Source organism: Zootoca vivipara, chromosome 8 (genome assembly GCF_965207765.1).
Source record: "Zootoca vivipara chromosome 8, rZooViv2.hap1.1, whole genome shotgun sequence".
Classification (NCBI taxonomy): Eukaryota; Metazoa; Chordata; class Lepidosauria; order Squamata; family Lacertidae; genus Zootoca; species Zootoca vivipara.
In genome coordinates this window covers 43,503,471-43,528,977 of record NC_142591.1, presented here as the reverse complement: position 1 = coordinate 43,528,977, position 25,507 = coordinate 43,503,471, and the positions used below count along the sequence as shown (strand labels likewise).

Below are 25,507 nucleotides of genomic sequence, written 5' to 3'. Positions count from 1 at the left end.
GTTGGATTTAGGCCTAGGACCCATTTGCATTGGGTGTATCATTATTAAATTAGATTCCTTTTTAAATACAGTACAGTATTTCAGAGAATTATAATAAGTGCTCGGAAATGTGTATCTGTATTTGATGAGATTTGGATAAGAGGGGATGAAATAATTGTGTTTGTGTACATATTTTTTCAAAATGCTTAAATACACAATTTCCAAAAGACCTTGACAAAAGACAGATTGCTCATAGGCAAACAGAACTATGAGAAGATATTATATAAGAATGATTGAGTAAAAAATATCTCAAAAACATATTTTAACTTTGTGTTTAAAAGTAACGCAAGTTAATAACTTGAGAAAACTTCAGATGTTTTTGTATTAAGCCAGTATTAAGCCAGATTATAGCAGCTTCAGAGAGGTGATTTGCATTGCAGAAATGGTATGAGAGAAAGGACTAGCTTTTTCTAGCGTGGCCCACATGGCCAATTTTATCCAGCTGTGATGGTTACTGTACTTGACATCATGTGACACCAGGTGTGGGATAACTGAAGTACGTCCATGACAGCTACACTGGGGCTTGCATTTGGGCTGTTTACATTCAGCTCCAACTGCAAGCCTGCTTTTGGCAAAAGTATTTGCTGCTGTGGTTTGAATTCAATCTGGGTCTGCAAAGCAAGAATAGGGCAGATGGGGTCATGACAAAAGCAGAAGGGGATGTTGTGAGAAGGAAGGAACTACTACACAATGTGAGTCTTAGCTTTTTTTCCCCCTCCCAAGGGGGAATTTCAGTGTCAAAGTTATTCTCATCCATTTGATCATGCTTGTTGCCTGTGGCAAATTTGTTGTTGAGAACAACAAAACTGTGAAAATTGTGAATAAAGCCAGGGCAGGGTTTTGGTTACAGCAGCGGCAGACAACATGGTGCCCTACATACGATGTTGGACTCCAGCTTCCATTACCACTGACTGTTGGCCATGCTGCCTTGTGCTGATGGGATTTGGAATCCATCATCATCTGAAAGGTACCATGTGTGCTATCCCTGGGTCACCATGTTTGAATTGAGCATGTGATCAAATCCCCATTCAGCCATGAAGCTCACTGGATAACCATGGACTGGTGAATATTTCACAGCTTAACCCTAACTTGTAGGAAGTGAAATAGAAATATATAATTCCTCTGAGAATGCATTGCAATGAATGTCAGTCATGTGGCGTACTGTTTCTTCCATGCAGAGTGCTGACTCTTCTGGTAGCAGCAGGGTGCCTTCCTTTCTATGATCCACAGGTAGGTAGGTAGGTTTAAAAATAAATAAATCCTGAGCTTACTGTGAAATGGCCATCTCCTTCAATTTGTCTTGCCATTGGATTCAGGAAGTGAACATTCCCTCTTGGCTATTGAGAAGAAAAGACAGGAGGGCACAGGCCAAGCAACAAAACCTTTCACAGAGGCGGGTCCGCCATAGCAAGTCCTAGGAAACAGTTTGATGAAAGGAGTCTAATGCTTTTCAGGTATAAAAACCTCCTTCGGGGCATCTTCATAGAAACAAGGGCTTAAAGCTATATTTTCAAGTGAAATCTTTGTGCCTTTGTTTCTGAATCATTGTGTATATATGGATGATATTTTAGTAAATTGTTTCTTATTGCCACTGGAAGTCTCCTCTTCTCTCCCCACATGCATTATTGCACTTGTTTTTAAAAACATTCAGCCATGTCCATGTTTACTCAGAGCTGTTTTTAAGCTTTGAAGAGAGAGTGAATAGTGGGGCTGTCTTCTCCGTGAGCCTGCCTGCCCACTCCTCTCATTTGCAACCCACCAATATCTGAATTAGGTCTGGGTGGGATGCAGAGGGGGGCCTTCTCTGTGCCCTCTATTGGTTTTCAAACTCCCTAGGGAGGCGCCTCTCGCCCCCTCTTCCATTACTTTTAAAACACCTTCCTCTTCATACAGGGATCCATCCAACCTGCCATTCTCTTAAGTTTTTTAACCTTCCTGGTTAAATAGCTTGAGTTGTGTTTTACCTCCATTTTTTCGTCCCTCTTATAATTTGTATTTTTTCTGGAGATTGCCCTCTGTTAAAAGCTGCCTCAAACATTAATGGAAAGGCAGGCTAAAAATGTTTAAAGTGATTAATCAAGATTAAAACAAGGTTTGCAGCTATAGCAGGCAAACCTTAGCATTGAAGAAAAAAGCCAGTAGTGAGTGACAATGAGAAAACACCACCCAGATCCCTCTCTCCCCAAGGTAAGGCCTGTCTGGGGGGGGGGCTCACACATGCCCTACACTTTGAGAGAACATGTGGAAGGGTGGGGGTTGTGGAGTTGCAAGCCCTCCACCACCACCACTTGGTGTGACCAGCCTCCATCCCATCTTCATGTTCATACCTGGTACAAGCAATCTATATGCACATCAGTACTCAGGTAGCGCTCCTCCACATGAAGGGAGACCAGAGTCAGTGTCTCCAATTTGTTGTGGTGAAGCTCTATGCTGGATGCTATCTGTGTGGTGGGGCAGAGCCACAGCTGCCCTCCCAGCACCAGCATCACTGCAGCTTACTTGGAAGGAGCTGGCATGGGACAGGGTGGCAGCAGAACTGCATAGTCCTGACCTCACCAACACCTTGCCCTACCACAGGTCCCTCCAGTATGCTGCAGCAATGCTGGTGTTGGGAGGGTGGCTCAGTCCCATTATGTGGGCTGCTGCTCTGCGCATACAGTGTTTTGCATGATTCAAGCTCCTTTACATGCCAGTCAAATTTGCAGGCATGGACACAGCACATCTTGGTGGCAGTGGTGGAGCTAGCCCTCAGTCCCTACCATACAAAGTAGGTAATACCTTGTGTTATACCAGGGGTAGTCAACCTGGTCCCTACCACCCACTAGTGGGCGTTTCAGGATCCAGGTGGGCAGTAGGGGGTTCTACGCCACGTTACTGCAGCACTGGTAGGTGGTAAGGAAATTTTACCATCAAGAAAAATGCATTAGTGGGCAGTAGGTATAAAAAGGTTGGCTACCCCTGTGTTACACAATGAAGTACGTTTTCTATGTAGATACCCAAACACATGTATTTTTGTTTTTGTTGCTGCTACATCTACATGAAAAGAAGACATGATATCAAATGACTAATAAATTAAACTGAAATTGATACAAAGTGGCAGCTCTTTTAATATATTGTTTTTCCTAGAACATTTCTCCTCTAGCAACTACATCTTGGAACCAGTTATGAAGGAGGTGCTTATCTCTGTTTGCTTTGATGTTGTATTTTACAGTTTGATACAGATGGCTATTTTTGGGCTCTCATCCATTTGCTATGCATTGGTAAGTTTTTAATAAATTTGTGAAAATTAAGCTGTAATGCATAAGTGCTGTTCCTTTTCATTTTAGTAGCGTTTCGGCTGAGGCTCCCAGTTTTCTGGCTTTTGTCCCTCAGTACAATAGCCAACAAATTGCATAAGCATAGTTTGTTTGTATTGCCTTCACTTGGAACAGAAGCTTATTGTGTGTTCCTTCCAAAGGTATATGAATGAATCCAACTTTGCATTGAATTGTATGACACCATGAAAATGGAAGGGAAAATAAATATAGGCAGATCAAAGCTCTAAAATGATTTGGAGAGAACAGAGCACTGAAGAGTGAGAACAAATAAAGGAAATGAGATTTTGATCTATACTGGTTGGAAATAAATGCGTAACTACAAAACTTAGCATTAGCCAAAGTAGCTTAAATGCTGCATAAAAGTTTAGATTTTTCTAACTGCAAATAGATTTTAACAAAAACAAAATCACATTGATACCAAATTTAAATTTGGCCCTAGTTGTCCGCATTATGACTTGGGGCCTGTCCATTCCAAAGTGTTTGCATTTCTGTAGTCCACATGCCGTTACCCTCAAACAACACCATTCTCAATGCTTTCCTCCTGTAAATTCAGCTTTATCCTATATGGAGATAATCCAGTGTTGAGGGAAATCAGACTCCAAACTGCTCCAGATCATTTGTTTGGGTGTTTTGTGGTGGGTGGATCAATTGTCACTTTCTGCTACTCCCCTCTGAGCTTTGATTTCTTTTCCAGCAGTGTTCATAACTATTTCTTAATCCTTCACATTTGCACAAATTCAGAAAACTGCACAAGCAAACTACATCAAACATTTCAATACCCGATATTTTGTCCAGCATTCTATAAAATGTGTGCTGAGAATCACTTTAATTGCTTTCAGTTCCTTTTCAGCCCTACTTGTAACTATTTCTGATGACAGAACTCTCTCTCTCTCTGATTTGCAGAAAACAAAAAAAAACTGCAGAAGCAAATTTACAGTTCCCTGGCCACGTGCTTTTTGTGTACTTCCTGGGTGGAGGAAATTATTTTAAAAACAGGCTGCATGGACCAGTATCTGCATACATGCATTACAGAATCAACAAATCAGAAGGAGGGGGAAAACATAAAAGGGAATCTCTACTGGTATGAATGGGAAATAGTGAAGTTGCTTCTCATATAAAGATTCAAATACTTGTCCTAATTTGAATGGTGGTGGGGATAGATAAATGGCTTAATAATGCTCAAGTGTGGACAAGCCCTTACTTGCCAGAATGATGACTTTTACGTGTTTTGTGTTCCTTTTATTCACAGGGGCTTACAAAGTATATTATAATTCATGGAGACCTAATTCTCTAAGGTGATTTCCCCCTTGTTTTTAAAGAGGGTTATGTAAAAGAGAAGAACCACTATTACAGAATAATAAAAAAGATCAGGAGAAAGAGGTGTAATGGGTTTAAGGTTTAATGTTTTACTATGTATGTATGTGTGTATATATATATATATATATATATATATATATATATATATATATATATATATATATATATACTGGAAGCTGCCCAGAGTGGCTGGGGCAACCCAGTCAGGCGGGTGGGGTATAAAAAATAAAAATTATTATTTTAATTACAGATTGTCGTCATGATTGTAAGAACAAAGGGACTGAGGCCCAGCTGTATAGTCAGTCATAAACTGAGGTCTCCATATCTCTGTGGCCAGTAGAATCCTGATGGAGGCACTTTAGAAAACACTTTAGGTCCCCCCCCTTAGTTTAAAGCACCCCAAATGAATAAATTAACCAAGTAGACGATGGCAAGAGCTGCCTGGAATAGTGAGCTGTAAACATCACTCCCCTCCCCCCTGTCTCTCTCACACACAAGAGTTACTTACAGCGTGATGGATTTTGCTTGTGTGCTGCTTTGAGAGTGGGCCTTGGCAAGAACGCGAGGTATACATACGATCAACCAACCATTTAAGAGCAACTTCTTCACTGCAGCTTTAATGCTCCTCTTTCCTCTTATCTCCTAATTTAGAAGGATATAAATTCTGTCAAGGACATAATGGCTTTGCAACTGGGTCACATGGCCTAGTAATGTAGTTCTCTGAGAGCGCTTCTGCTGAGAGGGCGTGATGGTCCTGCTGTTTGCTTTTGACTCATTTAATGTTAGCTGCAGTTCAGAACTCTGTGACTTAGTGCTTATCAAACTGCCAGACAGCCATGAAATGGTTGTGAGTAAATTTAAAATAATGTTAGTGTTGTGACGTGGGGTTTGTGATTTCAGCTCTCTTGACATAACATGCTGGAGACAGTTCTCTAGTAACAGCTCTTTATTAAAGTGAACAAGACTGAAGACTGAGGAGAGGAAAGCTACATTTATAGGGACAGGGGACTAGCTAGGAAGGGATACATTTTGGAGGGAACAATATCAAGCAATCACAGTGCTGCCTTTTGGAGGAAACCAATAAGACAGAGGATCCAAATACAGCAGCTTAAATGAACCAATAGTAGCTGTACCCTCTGGAACCAAAAGGCAGTTACTTTATCCTAATGCAAATACAGACAATAATAATACAGATATAAAATCCTTTGACTCAATACACAACAGTTAGCTAGTTAGTTCTCTTAATCCTCCAGAGCAGACTTGTAGTGTGTGTATGTGTGTGCTAGGAGACAGGGGGCGATTCTTACTCACAGTATATATTCCCCACTCCTCTATAGACCAGAACCCTCTAGATCAGGGGTCAGCAACCTTTTTCAGCCGTGGGCCAGTCCACCCTCCCTCAGACCATGTGGTGCGCCAGACTATATTTTTTGGGGGAGCATGAACGAATTCCTATGCCCCACAAATAACCCAGAGATGCATTTTAAATAAAAGCACACATTCTACTCATATAAAAACATGCTGATTCCCGAGCTGTCCGCGGGCCGGATTGAGAAGGCAATTGGGCCGCATCCGGCCCATGGGCCTTAGGTTGCCTACCCCTGCCCTAGATGTTGCCTGATTCCAGTTCCCATCATCCTTGACCCAATGGCCTTGCTGGCTGAGGCTTTTGGAGTCCAGTAACATTTGGGGCACAGGTTCCCCTCTCCTACTGTAGACCAGCTAGCCTGCTAACTTCCGAACATGAGGAAAATAATGCCTCCTTTTATTTATGTTTTGGACAGGAGTGTTATACCTGGAAACTTGGCAATGCCGTTTTCAGGAGTCCAAACACTGTCCCAGCAATTTCTTTTCAGCCGCAGGGCAGAAATTCTGGGAAGTTGAGCCTAGGCTGGTTCTTACCTGTTCTCAAGGCCTGCAAGGGTCAGTCTGGCCTGTGCACTCTCTATGACTGGCAGCTCACATTGAGTGGGGTTGTGTCCCATGGATAAATATAACTCTCCACCTTCCCCAGGGCAATTCTTCTCTGGCACTCAACCAGGAGTGCAGAGAGGTTGTTTGTGGGCTACTGAGCTGTGACTGAACTCTTGGGTTTGCCAACAATAGTCAGGCAAGCAGAAATCTGAAACATGGGTAGTTTTGCCCAAAATCAAGATAAAGAAAACATACCATGAGTAATAATATAACATTAACATCATATAATTGGTTTTTAGGGATTCTTAGGTATAATATTTGGTGGAAATCACTGTGTTTAGGCCTCACCCCCAAATAACAGATGAAATGATTTTCTTCTTTTAGTGATTCTCAGCAGCAATATATAAACTATGCATTCAGGTAAAACTTGCATTTTCTTTCTTTCTCTGTTGTTTTGCTTCAGGACAATCCTATCTGGGTTTAATTTCCTTTGGAAGAGAGAGTAGTGGAGACTTGTGTCTTTTTTGGGTGGTGGTTTCCATAATATTTGCTTTACTGTATTTACAATTCCACAAGTAGAACATAAGTGTAGGCAAGCAGTGCATGCACCCCCACCATTTAGAGAGAGGCACCCTAAATTCCAAGGTGCTTCCAGACTTTACCTTCCCTTCCCTGCCATTCTTCACATGCACACCCCTCTACCTGCACCCCAGCTCCCTTAATGTTTTTTATATTGTGATTTTATGTTGTGAATTGTCCTGAGATCTACAGGTATAAGGTGGTATACAAATTTAATAAATAAATAAATTTAAGAATAATAATAATAATAATAATTGGAGGGGAAGGGATGTACAGTATCACCTTATAGAGGCAGAGAGGGCTTGAAAATGAGGAGACAAGTGCCTCTTGAAATCTCAGGAAAGAGAGTGGCTGATATCAGATTTCCAGAGTCATGACTGCCACTTTCTTTTAGTAGCATCACCACAATTAAGTATGGGAATTTTTGTTGATTTGCATAATTTATACAGAATGCAGAACACAGCTTTTCTTGGGGCAGAAATTGAGGGTTTGTTTTTTTTAAAAAAAGTATGATAATCTGCTCCAAACTCCATGGACACCCAAGCTGGGGGGCATTAATGGGGTCAATCATACTCACTTTAATCATTCATAGCAGTGAAAGGAAACTGAAATTTTTTATTACGGTAGCAAGATCGTGAGGTTATGGGGCTCCAAAGCTGGTTTTGCGTGCATTAATAGTTCATTATAGAAGTGTGACACACTCTGAACAGTGTAAAGGTATAATTTCATGCCTCAAAGCAATCACTGCATTCTGAGGAATCTAAATGGAATTTTGCCAGAGGGGAAAAAGCATAGATCTCTTGCAGCAATGTTTAAGAACCTTGTATCCACCTTATCATACATGCCTATATACACACAAAAATAATCCTATAGAAATATCCAGAAAACATTTCTGGTTATTGTTTCCTAAAGGGATACTGTCTGATGTGTGATGGCAGAGGACAAAACCCCACATCCTCACACTTTCTATTACCCTTTAGCTCAAAACTGCAGAAGTGTCTACATTATTTAAATTACAAATTTGGTAGATGGCATAATCTGTGACATCATGGTGCAGCCTGGGAAATTAATACTGTACTCTCTTTTTTATTTTTAGTGTGGTGATGTTGGCTTTTGCATCCCACCCAGCAGGTAAAAGAATTGATAATTATAACTGGGTTTTTTAAAAAAATTATACGGATATGGTTTCATTTTCTTACATATGCTGTTTAGGAATATAATCTGTTAGATACACACATACCCCTGATCTGTAGGTCTGTGTGTGTTCAGGTGCACAGGTGGGTCACTTGCATTTAGGCAGGTATCTGTTCCTTTTGATCAGGCATCCCCAAACTTCGGCCCTCCAGATGTTTTGGACTACAATTCCCATCTTACCCAACCACTGGTCCTGTTAGCTAGGGATCATGGGAGTTGTAGGCCAAAAATCTGGAGGGCCGCAGTTTGGGGATGCCTGCTTTTGATGGTTAGCTGATCTGTACATACAAAACTACCAGTACATCTGTGAGGAGTGTCTCCTTGCACTGAAATTATTGGGAAATCTTTTCTAGAAAGGGAGTTCTGTTTGCCTATCATAACACTTGCATGTAGATCAGGCTTAGGCACACTCAGCCCTCCAGATGTTTTGGAACTACAGTTCCTATCATCCCTGACCACTAGTCCTGTAAGCTAGGGATGATGGGAGTTGTAGTCCCAAAACATCTGGAGGGCTGGGTGTGCCTATACCTGATGTAGATCATACCAGTAGATTAAGATGTGATTTAACAGAGAGTTTTAGAAGCTGGAATCAATCTTAGAAACTTGGTCATGCTACCTGATATTTTATTTTGTACAATGGAAGCGCAAACACTGGTTTCTGTTACTGGTTTTTAATGGGATATAATTTGGTCCAAATTGTAATGCTGAAACTGAAGTTCTGGTGCTCTCTGTTTAGAATGTTAGTTGTGTGCTGCACTTTCTCTGAACAGCAGAAAGTTCAGAGCACCATGCGGATTTACAGATTGAAATATTGGGGGGAAACCTGGAGAGCTGGAGTGCCTTTGCAATTAACTGTCATTTATAAATTTGCATGTTGAGCCCCACATAGATAGTTCCAGGTTTACAGCAATATTGGATCAGTCCTTCCAAGGCCAGTTTCCAGCTATTTTCTCTCATATTCTTCTAAGCCAGTAGTGGAAACAAATTACTGTAATTCCTCATGACCATGAATATGGACACAGTGAACAGAGCTTATGCTTTTCCATTGGAAAATGCAGTATCCAACATACCTAGATCTTTTTGCAAGTGAAAATGTGTTCACTAAACAACAGACTGCTTACTTTTTCTGCAACCTCAAATCAGGTGCAGTTCAAAATGGTGAGAAAGGGGCCTTATAAGATTAATGGCAAATTAAGGAGTCCAGAAGCTATAAAAACATGTTTAAACCAAAGGATACCTGTTAAATGGAGTTTCTGTATGGAGAGCTAACTGGGTATTTTTTGCCAGTTTCCCCATTAAATTGATTATTTTATCCCACAGGTGATCTCTTTAGTGCCTTGGAATTTCCATTCCTTTACTTCTACAGGTTTCACAGCAGTTGCTTTGCCAGGTAATATTCCTTTACCAGAATGAGTTTGTCAAAGTTAATGGCATGTAAAACCTGAAAGGGACAATATTTTTTTCCGGCACAAACCACCCAAAATGTAGAAATGCTGAGAAGGATCAAGAGCTCAGCTCTCTCATTCTTCTCCACATCTCCCCACCCCCTCCATGAGCTGGGCTTCTCAAAGCACATGTTGTGCGATATTTTTCCACAACACTTTTGGGATGTCAAAATTGCTCGGCATCCTATGACAAAAGTATTCACTGAAGGCATCTCTTGAAGGCTCAACATTGGATTAGTCTTCGTAAATCACATTGTTTTCAGTGATTAGAAAGAATTAGACCATAATACTCCATTATTAGCATGTGGATTTATTTCCCTGTACATCTTGTTATTTGGAGGACTTTGCAAGTTGGTTAAAAGGGGAAAGTTTTTTTAAAAAATCCCATTAATTCAAGTGGAAACTGCTTGCTACCCAGGAAGAATTGAATTCTTTGTCGTTCATCTCCTAAGCATGGAGTAGTACACGTTGCCCAAAGTTCCTGTTTATTTATTCATTTATTTATTGGTGAGATCTGCTTCCCATACTGCTGAGTGGCTGCCTAGTTCTTTTTAGGTTCAAGTGTGTACAAAACCCCTAGTTAGGCCAGTCTTTCTGCACACAAAGTAGACATGCCCAGGATTGTACTGTAAGGCGATTTACAATCCTGGGAATATCTGCTTAGTGATTAAGTGCCATTGCTTGATTTTTTTTTGGGGGGGGGAGCTTTGCTCTATTGGACATGGCTATAAATTTTACAGCAACATTTCCATGAGTTTAGCTGCTGAAATAATAATAAAATACATGAATATAATAAATTAAATGATATAATAGAATATTTGTATTCTGCCCTTTCACCAATAAACTCAGCTTGGGTGCAAGCTTGATGGCTGAGTAGATATTTGAATCTGGGTTTCCTATATCCAGACAGAATGCTGTAGCCATTACAGAACACTGGCTTGGATCCTGAGCTTGGATGCTGCTGGTGGGATTCTGCTCCTGGGATCCTGTCACTCATGGAAGAGGAGTTTGTGCATCCCAAAAAGTGTATCCGGAAGGATGGTGGACACTGTAGAACAGTGTTGCAGCAGCTGCAGGAGGAAGGGGGGACTGGTGAAAATTACCTTCTTCTCCCTTTCGCCAGCGGGATTCTCTGCTAGATCTAAAGCTTCCTGTTCAGAGAAGACAAACTGAGGAGCCAAGCCACTGCCTTTTGCCCTGTCCAATAAACTCTGCAGTTTTCAGTGCTCATCTCTGTAACTTTTGAAGGATGTAAGGGCCGTTCCAGATGTCATTTCTATGGTGCATTCCTGGTTATTTGTGCTCATGATGGTTATCGTGGTTCTATTTGATCCCACTTTCAATACTGTTAGGGCCTGCAGACATTTCAGAGTGGGCTTACTGCTTTGCTTTCAGCCAGTGCATGCTCCATAGTTTCCTGCTGAAATCCTATTATTTTATATTCCACAAGTGTTCCAGGGGTGGTTTGCATCCAAGCAGCGCCAGTGGAATTCCAGTGGCATTGCTGTTTTCTCCCTTCTGCGCATCCTCCCAATCTTATTTTGAGGGTCCCCCAACCTCCTGGAACACATTTTCAATGCTTGTAGGGGGATATGGGGTATGGGGAAAGCTTCATTCTGCTAGTGTAGATATCTTGCACTAGGATGGGCTTCCTCAGACTCGGCCCTCCAGATGTTTTAAGACTACAGTTCCCATCATCCCTGACCCCTGGTCCTGCTAGCTAGGGATCATGGGAGTTGTAGGCCAAAAACATCTGGAGGGCCGAGTTTGAGGAAGCCTAAACTAGTAGAACAAAAGTGTTCTTCCCCAGGGTTCCCCAAATTTGTTGTGCTATAGTGCGAGTCCCCCTACAGGCAACAATAGTGCAGTAATATTCTGGAAGCATTGCAGAACATCTAATAAAGTAGAATGATATGTGGGGATGGTCTAGTATAAATCTACCACTATTGCACTATTATTGTGTCAGTGACACCTTGCAGAATACACCCTCCGGCCTGGAGGGATCCTTAGTTGAAAATGAGAATTCTCTCTATTAATGGCGCTGTCTACTACTACCTTCTGCAGCGGTCTTCTGGGATTCCTACTGACCTTATATACAATGAAGCTGAAAAGCAACACATCCTCAGGACAGTATGCAGCCTGGAGTTTCCTAGCAAAGGTAAGATGTGTGCAGCTCTGTTTTGGTTACCGTAGGTATTTAAGAATGAGCATCTGTCATTCTTTCATATAACTCCAGCCCATTCTCATTATAAAAAGGTAAAGGGACCCCTGACCGTTAGGTCCAGTCGCAGACGACACTGGGGTTGCGGCGCTCATCTCGCTTTACTGGCCGAGGGAGCCGGCGTACAGCTTCCAGGTCATGTGACCAGCATGACTAAGCTGCTTCTGGCGAACCAGAGCAGTGCACGGAAACACCATTTACCTTCCCACCTATTTATCTACTTGCACTTTGATGTGCTTTCGAACTGCTAGGTTGGCAGGAGCAGGGAACGAGCAACAGGAGCTCACCCCATTGCGGGGATTCGAACCGCCGACCTTCTGATCAGCAAGCCCTAGGCTCTGTGGCTTAACCCACAGCGCCACCTGTGTTATAACCTACTGTAAATAACTATACTTTCTATCCACCTTTATTGGATGAATGGATCGCTAGAGTGGCAGAAGGATGTTACTTGTCCTCTCCTCCAAAGCAAATTAATGTGTGGGGTGGTAATTTTAAATGGCATTTGTGATTATCGGGTCAAACTGGGCTGCAGTATTATTCATGTGTGATAATAATTTGTTTTTTGTGAATGCACCTGCAGATTAATGTATCTGAAGAAGTGAAAAAGTCATGGGTTGAATCCCACAATAAAATGACATATATTCATCCTGCGTTACATTATGGAACGGTATCAGTTTCTAGACACACCATTTTGGTTCATCAGTAACGGTTTCCATGGTGACAATCTCATTTCTTGTTACACTGTTATTCAGAGATTAGGCTCCAGATTGTATCATGGATAAAATTAGTGGCAACGTGACCATTGGCTTAAATAAGACAACCGGTCCAATACAGTAATGATTTTCATGGTGATCATAAAGATAAAAAAAAAAAACCTTAATACTGTATCCGTGATATATGTTTGGGTTTTTCAAATCCTTACAGTATCCGCTGTGAGCATTGCATGTTTCACATCAAAGAACCTGCATATGAACTACAAGGGGGGCAAATTCATCATCCTTTGGTTTCCTGTTCAACAAAACGTGTGTGAACACTCATTCTGTTGTCTTAATTCAGTTTCAGTTTTGGGTCTCAAGTATGTCTTGTGTATCTGTCAGAATGCATATATAGAATTAATCAGAATTTGACAGTGCAACCTGTGTGCAATTTCAATATCTGAACAGGATGTAGGGGGAAAGACTGGGGCAGGTGTCTTGTTGCAGCTTTAAGTCAGCTTTTGGTTGGTTTCCATAGCGATAGCTTGATAATAGTCGTGTAGCATCCAGCACTAATTATTGCACTGAAAGTGCTTCAAAGTCTTCAAAACTGTCTCCATAACAACATCTTGGTGTCTAACATAATTATTAAATTTATCGAGGAAGTAGAATTAAGTGTCCCTGGCTCTTTAAAAATACAACGTCAGTAGAAAGCCTTTTAACAAGCTGATACCACATTATGGTCACATTGTGTTGAAAAGCAGTGTATACATTTGATTAATAAATATCTTAGATTTAATCTTGCTCATACTATTTAAACTATCAAAAACAATGTCTAAAATTGCAATACATTTGTAATGCATTTTTTTTACAGCTCTCAGTAGATTAACTGCGCTCGGGCATCTAAACAGAATATGGAGGAAGGCAGAACTACATGGTGTGGCTATGTACTGTTAGTACAAATAATTATACAACATGACTAGTTTGCAATGAGTATTTGTAGAGCAGCATCTTGGCTCTGGAAAGAGCTTCCCTTGAGCAGGTTCTGGCAACATTCATATTTTACTAGGCCTTTGAGCATTAGTGGCATATTTAATTTATATTGTTCTTCAGATATGAGAAATACTGTGAGTGAGATGGTTGGGTGCTGGTTTTAGAGATTTTAGTGATTAACATTTGACTTTTAATTACTGTGTTGCATTTATTGCTTGTTACTGGATGTGTAACTCACCCTGCGACCTTAGGGTGATTCAGTGACTGAATTAATAAAAGTAGGGCAAAGTTGCCTATGCAAACTTCACAATTTAAATGTATACAAGAAGTGCCCAAGGAAGAGAATGAAGAAATACTATTTACATGGTAATATTATGAGTTAATGCAGTAACATTATTATTGCTGAGTTACAGAACTAGGATAGAATACATTCCAGTCTTGCATCAGTACTTCCTCCTTGCCCGGATATACAGTTATACTTAAGGGCAACAGTCTTTGCAAACCAGTTGATTACATTTCCCAAATCCCAACCCTTGCAGCCATTCAGTGGTCCCAGGGGATAGTCTGAAGACATATGGTGCAGCATTCTTGATGTAGCCTGTCAGCTCTGAGATTGGTCAGTACCTAGCTGGAAGACCAACTGGGAATCCTAGATACACACCACACTGAGCTCCATCATGGCAAAAGGGCAGGATGAAAATGTAATAAATAAATAGCAACTGGAAAGCAGCCATCTTTTCCCTTCCCATCATCCATCATTACTCCCTTCCTTCCTTCCTTCCAGAATAGAATAGAATAGAATAGAATAGAATAATAGTTGGAAGGGACCCTGAGGCTCATCTAGTCCAGACATCCCCAGACTTCGGCCCTCCAGATGTTTTGGACTAGCTAGCTAGGAATCATGGGAGTTGTAGGCCAAAACATCTGGAGGGCCGCAGTTTGGGGATGCCTGATCTAGTCCAGCCTCCTGTAATACAGGACGATGCAGCAGTCCCTTATGGGAATTGAACCTGCAACCTTGGCATTATCAGCACCACACTTTAACCAGCTGAACTGTGTGAAAAATTCAACCTGAGTGGCACAGAATAAGAAAGATGCTTATTGGTGATCAATGCCCAGTCAACCACAACCACATTGAGTGAAATAAACACATCATAAACCCATATCACTTTTTGTTATGCAGTCCCACCTCTACTGACTCGTGCTTCCCACTACAAGAGGAAAACTGACTTCCAGAATCTATCAAGGCTAAATTTATCAATGAGAATTATCCATATTTCTTTCCATCCGCACCTTGGAACTCCAATGTTTTTATTTAGTCTCTTTCTTAAGTGATTTATATTTGGGAAATTTTAAGCTGAACTATGATTCATAAACATAATTTTAAATGGAAGGGAAAGAATAACAAGCCTTTGTCTGGGAATAATTTCCATTGCTAATTTGCAAGTACACATTCCAGATGTTCAGTGAACTGAGCATTGCAAAATATGCTTATATAGAAGATTTTAAAATTACACCATTTATATCGGGCATTCTTCAAAGAGAGTACAATTTCCATTCTTATATAACAGAATAGTCTAATACTCCTTTCAAGATCTGTTGTATTCTGTTTTTTTCCTTTATGGCGCTCAAATCTTACACAGAAATCCTGTCCTTCCACCCTGCATCACTAAGTGCCATTCCAGGTGGAGGGTTTTGAAAATGGTGGAGTAGATAGGAGCATATGGAGATATGGATAAAGATAAGACAAGGGAAGGCAGGTCAGACACCTTTATGGTGCCATCTTTTCTTCTGGTAAATGCAAGGTGGTTGAAGAGAAATATCTGCTGGTAGTTTCCTTGGCATGTATTACCAAGATAAATGAAACATACGGGGTTAATTTGTCTTGGCTGTGTCCACCTGGGTGCTTGGTGCAAGGACCACCAGTGTCTGAAGCATTTTGATACAGCTATCACAGATACTGCAAAGCTCAAAATATACATTATGCACAAAGTATTATAGCAGTAGCTAGCGCATTGTCTATTTTAGAAAATGAAGTCACTTCTGGTGAAGGAGCAGAGGGAGGGAGTACTTGACCCTTTCCCTCCCACCATTTCCTTGTTCCAGCTCCCACTCACTGGATTTTTTCCCCTGTGGAGTTTCAAATGCATGTCTTCCCATATCCTGAAGAATTCTTATGGGCAAAGGAACTGTGATACACAAAGGGAGCTTCTTTGATCACAAGAGCATTGTTATTCAGTTAGAGAGACCAGCCCATTTGACACATGCCGTCACTAGCATTTAAGAATGGACTGTTCCGTTGAGAGGAAGAAGAAAGCCAACATCATGCAAGTGATCATCCTTACATATTTATGCCAGACTTTCCCAATATGGTGCTCCACAGATGCCAGTGAGCATCAAGGATTTTTATTTGCAAAGGTTTCTATACTTCTGATTATTTAGTGTATCTGAAGAAGTGTGCATGCACACGAAAGCTCATACCAATGACAAACTTAGTTGGTCTCTAAAGTGCTACTGGAAGAATTTTTTTTTGTTCTGATTATGCCAACATTGAAAATATATACCGTATTATCACAGTGGTGAAGGGTATACAAATCATCAATAAAATTAGAGTCACAAAACTAGTACAGAATACATCATTTTATAGTCCAAAACATCTGTGGGGCACCAGGTTGTGGAAAACTGCCATACACATTGACTCATGGCTTTCCAAACTGTCTTCTCCAGCATGATTTCATAAAATGCTTTTTAAATTATCAATGTGCAATTTCTGTAAAATGTTACAGAAAAACTTTACAACATTTTATCTCTTCATAGAGGACTAAAATGCTGAACAACCCCAGTTTTTGCTCTCATTCCTTGTCCCTTTCTGCTATAATAAAAATAACTTGCCAATTTTCTTTCCATTACATCATCTGAGAAGCAGCAAAAACACTCCAAAATGTGGCAGAATCAAGACTTTAACTGTATTATTGTTGGGGCGTAATCTGAAACAGTGTCAGCAAAGCAGTTTGCTATCTGACCTAGGAATTGTTTTGTTTTCTATGTTGTCCCAATGGAGCCATGAACTAGAAAATTAAATTATAAATAGAAAATTACCATAGATAAATATTCCCAAATGTATGGACCTATTTGTGAGGACAAGCTATTTTTATTGATGAATGACATAAACCGCTTTTTTTTAAAGATTTCTTGTGCTATTTCCAAGCCCGCCTCCCTGCCAAACGATTACAAGTTGACTGAAGTATGATAACAATTTCCCATTTCACAACTGCTGACAATTGTGAAGAACATGCCGGCATTTCAGTAACTTGTTAATATTTAGTCAAGAGCTGATTCCCCCTCCCATGCTTTAAAATTCTCGGCTCAAGTCCCTCAGGCTGTTGAGCATGGTGCCTAAATGCAGCCCTTGTGTTCAGAGGTCATGTCTACCACTGAATACCATCCACTTTCACAGGATTCTGGGTGGAAATGATGGGAAGCAACAGATGATGGACTTGATGGGTTTTTGGTCTGATTGAGAAGGACGCTTTGGAGATGTGGTTGTGAATAGACCACAGCATGTTTGGGGAACCTGTGGCCCTCAGAGGATGTTGGGGTCCAACTCCAGTCAACCACAGCGAGCATGTCAGTGGTCACAAATGAGGGGAACCTGAGCACCTGGCAGCCCACAGCTTCCCCATCCCTGGACTAGGGTAATTAGCTCACCTGTGCTGAACACCTGTGCTGACAAGATAGCTATTGTGCAGAGATTGGGGTGGTGTTTTTTTTTTAAAAGATCAAAATAGTAATCACCACTGGTAAAGAAATGGTTTGGATGATTAAAGCTGTTCTTGCAACTTCATCCCTAGCCTATCATTTTAATTCCTGTTATTTAAAAAATAAGGACCCTTCCAGTCACGTTAATGCTCTTTCCTATCTCCTTAAAGGCCAGCAAAACATCAAGATGCTCAGGAATTAGAGGGGAAGGGGGGATATTGCAATTTAATCCTGAATGTTGGGAACTTAGAGATGATGAGGGGACGCTCTAAGAGGGAATATGCTTTCCTTGGCTGTGTGTCTGTGAGTATTGATGCTGTCCTGCACCATGTGACTTTTTCAGGCTAGGTCAGAAGTTAATTGCTATGAAAATACATTAAGGTTACTTTATTTACTCGAGTTGCTTCTTATCAGTGCTGCTTAGGGAAATGTAGGAAGGCAGTGATTTAGAGCAGAACATCATATGGACAACAGAGAATTAATGTGGGTGCAGGAAGCTTACTGTACCCATTAAACGACAGAATGGGTGAGCCCTAAAAAAGGTTATTTATGTAGAAATCATAAATAAAAATTTAAAGGGGGGGGGGAAACGTAGTTCCTAAGGAATGGTGTAGGGAGGGAATAATCTACCTGCAACCACAAATTATGTTCCTTAATTTCTTCTGATTTAAAACAAAAACAGTTAAGCAATTTTATTTAATTTCAATGGAAGTTGGGAATATGGAAGACTTAATATTTTATGCAACATTCGACAGTAACACATAAAATGGATTTGCAAGTAAACAAGATCAAGACCCATCAGCATCATGGCACAGGCAGGTTTAAAAGATGCACTGTCTGACAGTGATTCCAACAACTAGCTCTGTCAGTTTAGTTGAATGGGTTCTTGTGGTTAGAAGGAAACTGATAGCAGCTTCAACTTAAAAGGCAAAATATCTAAGCCCATTCAAGCAAAACTAGAAGAACATTTGGCTTGAAGATGAGTAAAGTGGTGCTTCTGTGTCCTGCAAGGTAATCCCCTTCAATTATTTCATTAAAATGATTAATCTACAATTGAATCAGTTAAAGTTTGGAGCCCTGGTTTTAAAAAAGTTTTCTTAATTTTCTGTACTGTCCCCCTCTCAAAATATCTCTTTCGAGTGTTAATATTCTTGCGAATGTACTTACAGGAAGTTGATGTAAAAAATCACCATCTTCCTTGTCTTTTCTAGGTTATAACAGCTGCTCTATCCCTATTCTTCTTTGAGATTGCAATGAATGTACCAACAGCCTGTTGGTAAGTATTTTGCAAACACACAAAAAAATTATGGCTGTTCCTTAATTTCTTCTGATTTGAAACAAAAACAGTTAAGCAACATTTTGTACAATAAGAAGATCGCAGAGTAGTTTACAATATATAATCATACATACCATAGTAACAAACAATTCCCCCCCCCACACACAGTTAAAAGGCCATAGGTCTGGGGGAAGAAGAATGTACAATGTGATAGGACACATCAAAATGGCTACTTTGGGGGAGGTGCATGGATTATGCACAGCAAAGGAATACCAGGAACACCTTTCATTGAACAGGAGAAAAATTGTACAGAAATGCCATTAGATTAGCAAGGGATTAATGTAGATAGAAAGAAGGTGCCTAAGGGTGATGAGGATAGAGGTTTATAAAGTCAGGCATGGAATGAAGAAACTGGAAGAGGTTCCACACTTCTGATCTAGAGTGGAGGTTTTCAAGCAGAGGCTGGACAACCACCTGGTGATGATGCTCCAACTCTGGATTTTGTACATCAAGGTGAAATATCTTACAGGATCTCCACCAATTCTGTGATTCTAGTTAGGGACATAAAGGTTTTGCAGGCATCCAAGCAAGTTAACTGTTAATTTCAGACTAGGGCTGGTAGCCAGTATATCTGCAGTACTATGATATGATATCATGCATAAGATCTGCTGAAGTTTAATAGGCACATGCCCAAGTAAGTGTTCATGGAAAGTTCGCAATTGGGTCTTTCTCCAACATCCTTCCCCACAAAGTAAAATGGCGATGATATTTCTGAGCTATCATATCTTTCTTATTCCGGGCTCACGAGGAATAATGATATCATTATAAAATGCTTTGCACCATAATGGTTATGCAAGAGCTTGCCTTTTCAGGAGCAGTGCCACTTGCATAATTTGCAAAAAAAACAGCCTGGTGGTGAAGCTAAGAGTTTAAATGGATGTAATGCTATTAAAATCCAGACAGCTTTGCATGGTTTGCCGTGTAAAAATGCCCTCTTACCAATAAAAACTGCAAAAGTTTGTTTTATTTATAAAGTTCCATAAGGAGCTTTACTGTTTCATAAACTAAGCCTTGTGGCTTAAAATATAAGGTCATAACACTGAATTGTAGAAAAGGAAATGGAGCTGAGCCAGCGATTTGTGGATTCTTCTTGTTGAGTGACTTAAGAAAAGAGTTGGAGACACGACTTCCCCCTTGCTCAAGATGAATGAAGTGTGAGCTGACATCTTTAGAAACAAGAGACAGCTCCACTGAACTCTGCTACCTTTGGAACCCTTTGTTCAAGCTGTGTTGTTCGCAAGATTAGTGCAGAGTAGGAAATGTCATTGCTGGAATGGTGATGGGAGAAGCGAGAAGCTGAGGAAGTGCCTTTGATGAATGTACTGCATGGACCGTTGTGTCCTAGACCAGTCTGGCGGACTATTGTATAAGACATCAAAGTGATCCATCCAATTAAAGTCCCATTGTGAAGGTTACTTCCCAAGCCTTTCGTTCCATAAAGAATAACTGACCGTTGACCATGCTGGCTGGGACTGATAGGAATTGGAGTCCAACAACTGGAGCACCAAAGGTTGGTTATCCTTGGTGTGGTGCCTAGATTGTTGTACTGGATAGATTTTAATTCAAATGCCAGCTCAGCACCAAAGCTTGCTATATGACCTTGGGGCCAATCTCTCTCCCTCCCTCTCTCTCTCTCTCTCTCTGTGTCAGCCTAACCTAATGAATGAGGATGTTGAGGATAAAGAAGAAGGTATACCATGAATGGTGTGATAAAATAAAAAAGAATTCCAACTAGCTACATTTCAAATAGCCTCTACCATTTCTCTTTTTTACTTTCTGCAATGATCACCAAGCAGTTCCCTTATCTGAGAGCTTTACATAGATTGAGCCCTAGAAATTATTGTGTTGACTCCGAAAGCATAAAGGCTTGGGTCCAAAGAACTGCATCACGCCTCTCCTGTTCCTTCCTGATGCAAAGAGCTACTCTTAAGGGTCAGGGAACCCTCTGAAACAGTTTGTGATAGGACATGAGAGGGGCTCTTCAGAGATGAATTGGGGACTGCATTCCAGTGAGAGATCAGAAGAGCATGAGATGCTTTGGATTCAAGTTGCAATGTTAACCATGTGTGGAGAGCATCAGCCCTGAAGGCCAAATGAGGCCCCTGGATGCTCTCCAGACCCTCCCCAGCCTTGCTTCACCCTCCTCTAATGTTTATTTCCTGGCTGGACTGTGTTCTGGAACCGATAATGACTCTTGCTACTGCACAAATGTAAAATTCACATTCATTGCTCTGCCCACCACTGGCGATGTTGGTCCAGTGGCGATGCAGCCTTTTTAAGAGCATCATATGTAACATTATATCATGGTTATTGCTGTTATTGATGCTTGTGTCAGGCTGTACAGTGTAGTAGACAACAACTGTGTGATGTGGCAATTTTGTGTATGGTTATGATCTCTTTCGCAGCAGGATTTGACCCAGTAGAGAGATTGATGTTGACATGGAAACATATAGGTGCAGGCATGGCAAGAACTTACTTTGTTATCCCCACATCATACTTAGAGCCATAAGAAAGAGAGGGCAATTACTTTTTTTTTTAAAGACCAATTCCTTGATCCAGGCCAGTTATTCAGAATTTCCTAGGTTAATCAAGATTCATCCATCAGGCACTGGGAGGACAAGTGGTATTCTAGAAGGAAGTAGCCCTCTAACTGTAACAAAGACCACCCCTTCCCTCTTCCAAGAGTGTTGCGGTACATTAAATCAATAGTTAGTTAGTTCATAGAGCTTTGTGATAGTTAGAGGACAGGGCTGGAAGAAAATCAAGACTGTTACCAGAGGGCAAATGGTGCAGCATTAACATGTGGAGGCCCAAGAACTCTGGGGCCCAGTGCTTGGAGTGCCTTCTACATGTCAAATGACCTTGGCTGCCGAAATGTTCCTTTTCTCCATGCAGTGCAGCCATGCATGTATACAATTGCTTCTGGCATCCAGAAGGCTTCAATGTATGGTTCCACAAAGGTGCCCTAACAGCCATTGTGCTCCTAAGTGAGGGACCAAGTTCCTGTCATCTTGAGGAACCAGGGGTAAGCAACTGGGATGCCATCATACTCTCAACAAATTACCAGTGGTTGTTATTCTATTACTTAAGGAACTGAAGAAATATCTCGGCATGAAAATCAGACTATTTTGGCAATGCCATCCTGTTCGGTGAGTTTCCTGTGATTGCCCAAGTGAATCTTTGTTAATAAAGTTTCTCCTCTGCTTTGTTTAACAGTCTTTTACTTGGTGGATTTGCTGAAGCCTCACTGCTTTACATCGAAAGGACTGGCATATGAATATATAAGGAGAAATAATGAAGAGAATAACCAAGGATTCCCATCAGGAGTAATAGTCAGCGACTGAAAAATCCAAAGCAACAGCAGTGAAGATGTACAAACTGCAAGTGACTTAATTCCACATTCTTCTTTCTTCAAAGCTATAAAACTGTTATTAATAGCAGTGCGGAAACTCAGGACTCTGTTAACCTTTATACTAGCTAGGCTAAACTAAATTGTGCAGTCTCAACTAAACTAGATCCGATACCATAAAACCATCTGGGCATGCTTACAGCACCTTCCTGCCCCCTTTCCAACCTTACTTCGAGTTCTGCACCATTCAGAATGTGATGGCTGGCCCTTTACCACAATATAAATTGTAGGACCGTAGTCTCACTTGTGAAGGAAGAATGGACAAGCTTCTTGGTTCTGTGACAGATTTCCAGGTGTATCTGGGTACAGGGAAGACTTGGTAGTATTTTGTGCTCAGTCTGGGACATGCATTGCCCAGGTGGTGTGCTTGCTGCTTCCTTGCTCTCCCATCATACACAACTCCAGTAAAACATGAAGAAACAAAAGCACGTGGGAGGTATCCTAAGTGTGTCTGCTCAGAAAGAAGACCTGTTTAATGGGATTTGCTCCTCCCGTGTAAATGTGTAAGGGTGGCAACGTGAATCCACTGCAGAAATCTGTCTGTATGTGCATGCAGAGGAAGAGGGCACACTTTCTATGTGTTCTTGAGTGTGGGCACAGACAAGCACAATGTCCAACAGCGCATTCTCGGACATGTCTTTTCAGAACCAAATCCTATTGGTTGTGTCATGATTGCAGCAGGAGGTGGCTAATTTTTGTTCCATGATTATAAGCAATTCCTACTGAGCCTTAAGCGTGAGCATTTTGAAGATTGGCACTTGGGAGTATCTACACATGAAAGCACAAGCAAAGCAACTGTTTCTGCCATACCTTGCAAATAGGAGCCAGTTCTGTAGCCGTTCTTGTTAAGAGTTTCCATTCAATTTAAGGTTATCAACCAGGTAGCTGATGATCCTCCACTGATGTATAGCACCAGAAGAACTGTATTCTTTGTGGAACACTTCTTCTGTATGTTTTTAAAACAAAATTAGGCTGAGTGACCTTATTCACTGTGAAAATAAAACTATAACCAGCATAGATTTGGTATACCCTCTTATAAGATGGAAGTACCGGTATCACATTCAATTATTCTGTCTGCATAAAAAAGCTGTTTAATTCAAGCTTGGGACTGCCCCCCACCCCCACTTACCCCAAATATCTGAAAACCAGAAGCCACAATCTGATGTGTGTTCATGGATGTTGGAAAGCTCAGCTAATGGAAAAGAGTCATTTGAAGTGATAACTGATTAGCACAACAAGCCCATGTTGAATGTAAAATAACTGACCAGTAAATCGTATTTGCAATTTTCAATGTGTCTTTTTTCTGTCTTAGGATTGTTATCTATTATACACACACACAAAAGCATTTACACATCTTAAATTCCAATAGGTGCAATCCCTACAAGTATATACAGTTTATAATGCAAATCTATATGTGGCTCCTTGGAAGTAAGTCCCATTGAGTTCAAACAAAATTAAAAAAAACTCTTCCAGTAGCACCTAAGTTTGTTATTGGTATGAGCTTTCATGTGCACAGTGAGGCTTACTCCTGGGTAAGCATGCATTTGATTGCAGCCTCAATCTTTGCTATGTATTTGTAAGGAGTATATTGATCCTCTTTTGTCGTTTCCTCTGCAACTTTGTTTCATTGGAACACAGGCAGTTTCCATAGCAATGTTAGCCTTCCATTCTCTCCCACTCCCAGCCATTTTGGTTCTGGACAGCTGCCCCTTCAAGGGCATTCAGATGCCATTATCACTCGTCATATCCTCAAAAGGGCTGAATTATGTACTTTTTACTCAATCATTAATCAGAAGCCTAATGCAAAGCAAAAATAAATAAATAAACCCCTACATGGTTCAAGCTTCAAAAGGCAATTATTTAGGTAAAGTGAACCTTTCATTCAGGCTTGCAGCCTTTCAGTTTGGAATGGAGAACAAATCATACAATATCATTATTATGGTGGTTGGGGAAGAACATTAGCTGCTACCTGCGAGTACAAAATGGGTCTTTGTATCTCACAACAGGTTGTGATTTTGTTTGGGATTTAAAATTGCTCCAGACCCATGACTCATTTTGGTCTAGAATGTTGCCTCCCATCATACACCCACCCACCCACTCTCCTCTTCCACATGGCTGGGGAGCCTGATTAGCGAAGGACACACACACACACACACACACACACAATGTGGAAGAGCTACATATGAACAAGTCTGTATGCACATAGGTCCCTTCTCATGTTTGCTGACTCTGTGGCCAGGGATATGATGCTAAAGGCCCTGCGTGAGAAACATTCCAAAACTGGTGCACATGTACCGGTACATAAAGATATTAAATGGGATGTGGGTGGCGCTGTGCTCTAAACCACTGAACGAACCTCTTGGGCTTGCTGATCGAAAGGTCAGCGGTTCGAATCCCCATGACAGGGTGAACTCCTGTTGCTTGGTCCCAGCTCCTGCCAACCTAGCAGTTTGAAAGCACACCAGTGCAAGAACGTAGATAAATAGGTACCGCTGTGGCAGGAAGGTAAACGGCGTTTCTGTGTGCTCTGGTTTCTGTCACGGTGTTCCATTGTGGCAGAAATGGTTTTGTCATGCTGGCCACATGATCCAGAAAGATGTCTGTGGACAAACGCCGGCTCCCTCGGCCTGAAAGCAAGATGAGTGTGCAACCCCATAGTCGCCTTTGACTGGACTTAACTGTCCAGGGGTCCTTTACCTTTACCTAAAGATAGGAAGTGGGGATGCCTGAAATGGAAACTGAGAATATTTTGCTATGGTTAATAATAATACTGTAGTAATAATTAATTAATTAATTAATTAATTAATTAATTAATATGCCGCCCATCTGACTGGGTTTCCCCAGCCACTCTGGGCAGCAATACCAATGTGTATAATTTATTGCACTAATTATATATAATTTATGCATCAAAAGCATAACCAAGCAGCTGGTTTCAAAGGGAAATACACTTTTCTAATGAGATAAAGGGAAAAAAACTTTCCTAATGAGAGGCAGTGGAAGTCCCATTAATAATATTTTGAGATATATATAGGCATAAGAGCTTTAGTTTATTTTGCCTTTCAAAATTGTTTTGTTTTTTTAAAAAAATGTGGCTAAGTGGTAGTTTTATTAATTAATCAGTATATATTTTTATACTTCCTTATGGGCACTACTGGAGGTTTTTGTTAGGTGTTATAGGCAAAACTGATTGATTTTAAGTTACCTGTCAACAGGCTGATGCGGCATCAGCAATGCTTAATTAACTGCATAGCTGAAACGTGGCTGGCACCCCTAATTATTAATACATCTG

At 40.9% G+C, this 25,507-nt stretch overlaps 1 protein-coding gene across 3 annotated transcripts in view; it reads left to right on the top strand.

Annotated features, from left to right (window-relative positions):
• SLC35D4 (solute carrier family 35 member D4) overlaps positions 1–23,509 on the top strand; it is a 39,077-nt gene extending 15,568 nt beyond the window's left edge. For 2 of the 3 annotated variants that reach the window (XM_088676287.1, XM_035125439.3), the window contains exons 7-15: positions 1,218–1,269; positions 3,251–3,299; positions 4,606–4,651; positions 6,972–7,007; positions 8,263–8,297; positions 9,681–9,750; positions 11,870–11,963; positions 18,685–18,749; positions 22,026–23,509. In XM_088676287.1, coding sequence (XP_088532413.1) covers positions 1,218–1,269; positions 3,251–3,299; positions 4,606–4,651; positions 6,972–7,007; positions 8,263–8,297; positions 9,681–9,750; positions 11,870–11,963; positions 18,685–18,749; positions 22,026–22,086 — 508 coding nt within the window. In that variant the 3' untranslated portion in view covers positions 22,087–23,509. Of the gene's footprint in view, positions 1–1,217; positions 1,270–3,250; positions 3,300–4,605; positions 4,652–6,971; positions 7,008–8,262; positions 8,298–9,680; positions 9,751–11,869; positions 11,964–12,950; positions 13,091–18,684; positions 18,750–22,025 lie in introns of those variants that run through there. The other variant, XM_088676288.1, reaches the window with a different exon arrangement.
• The last annotated feature ends 1,998 nt before the right edge of the window (positions 23,510–25,507 follow it).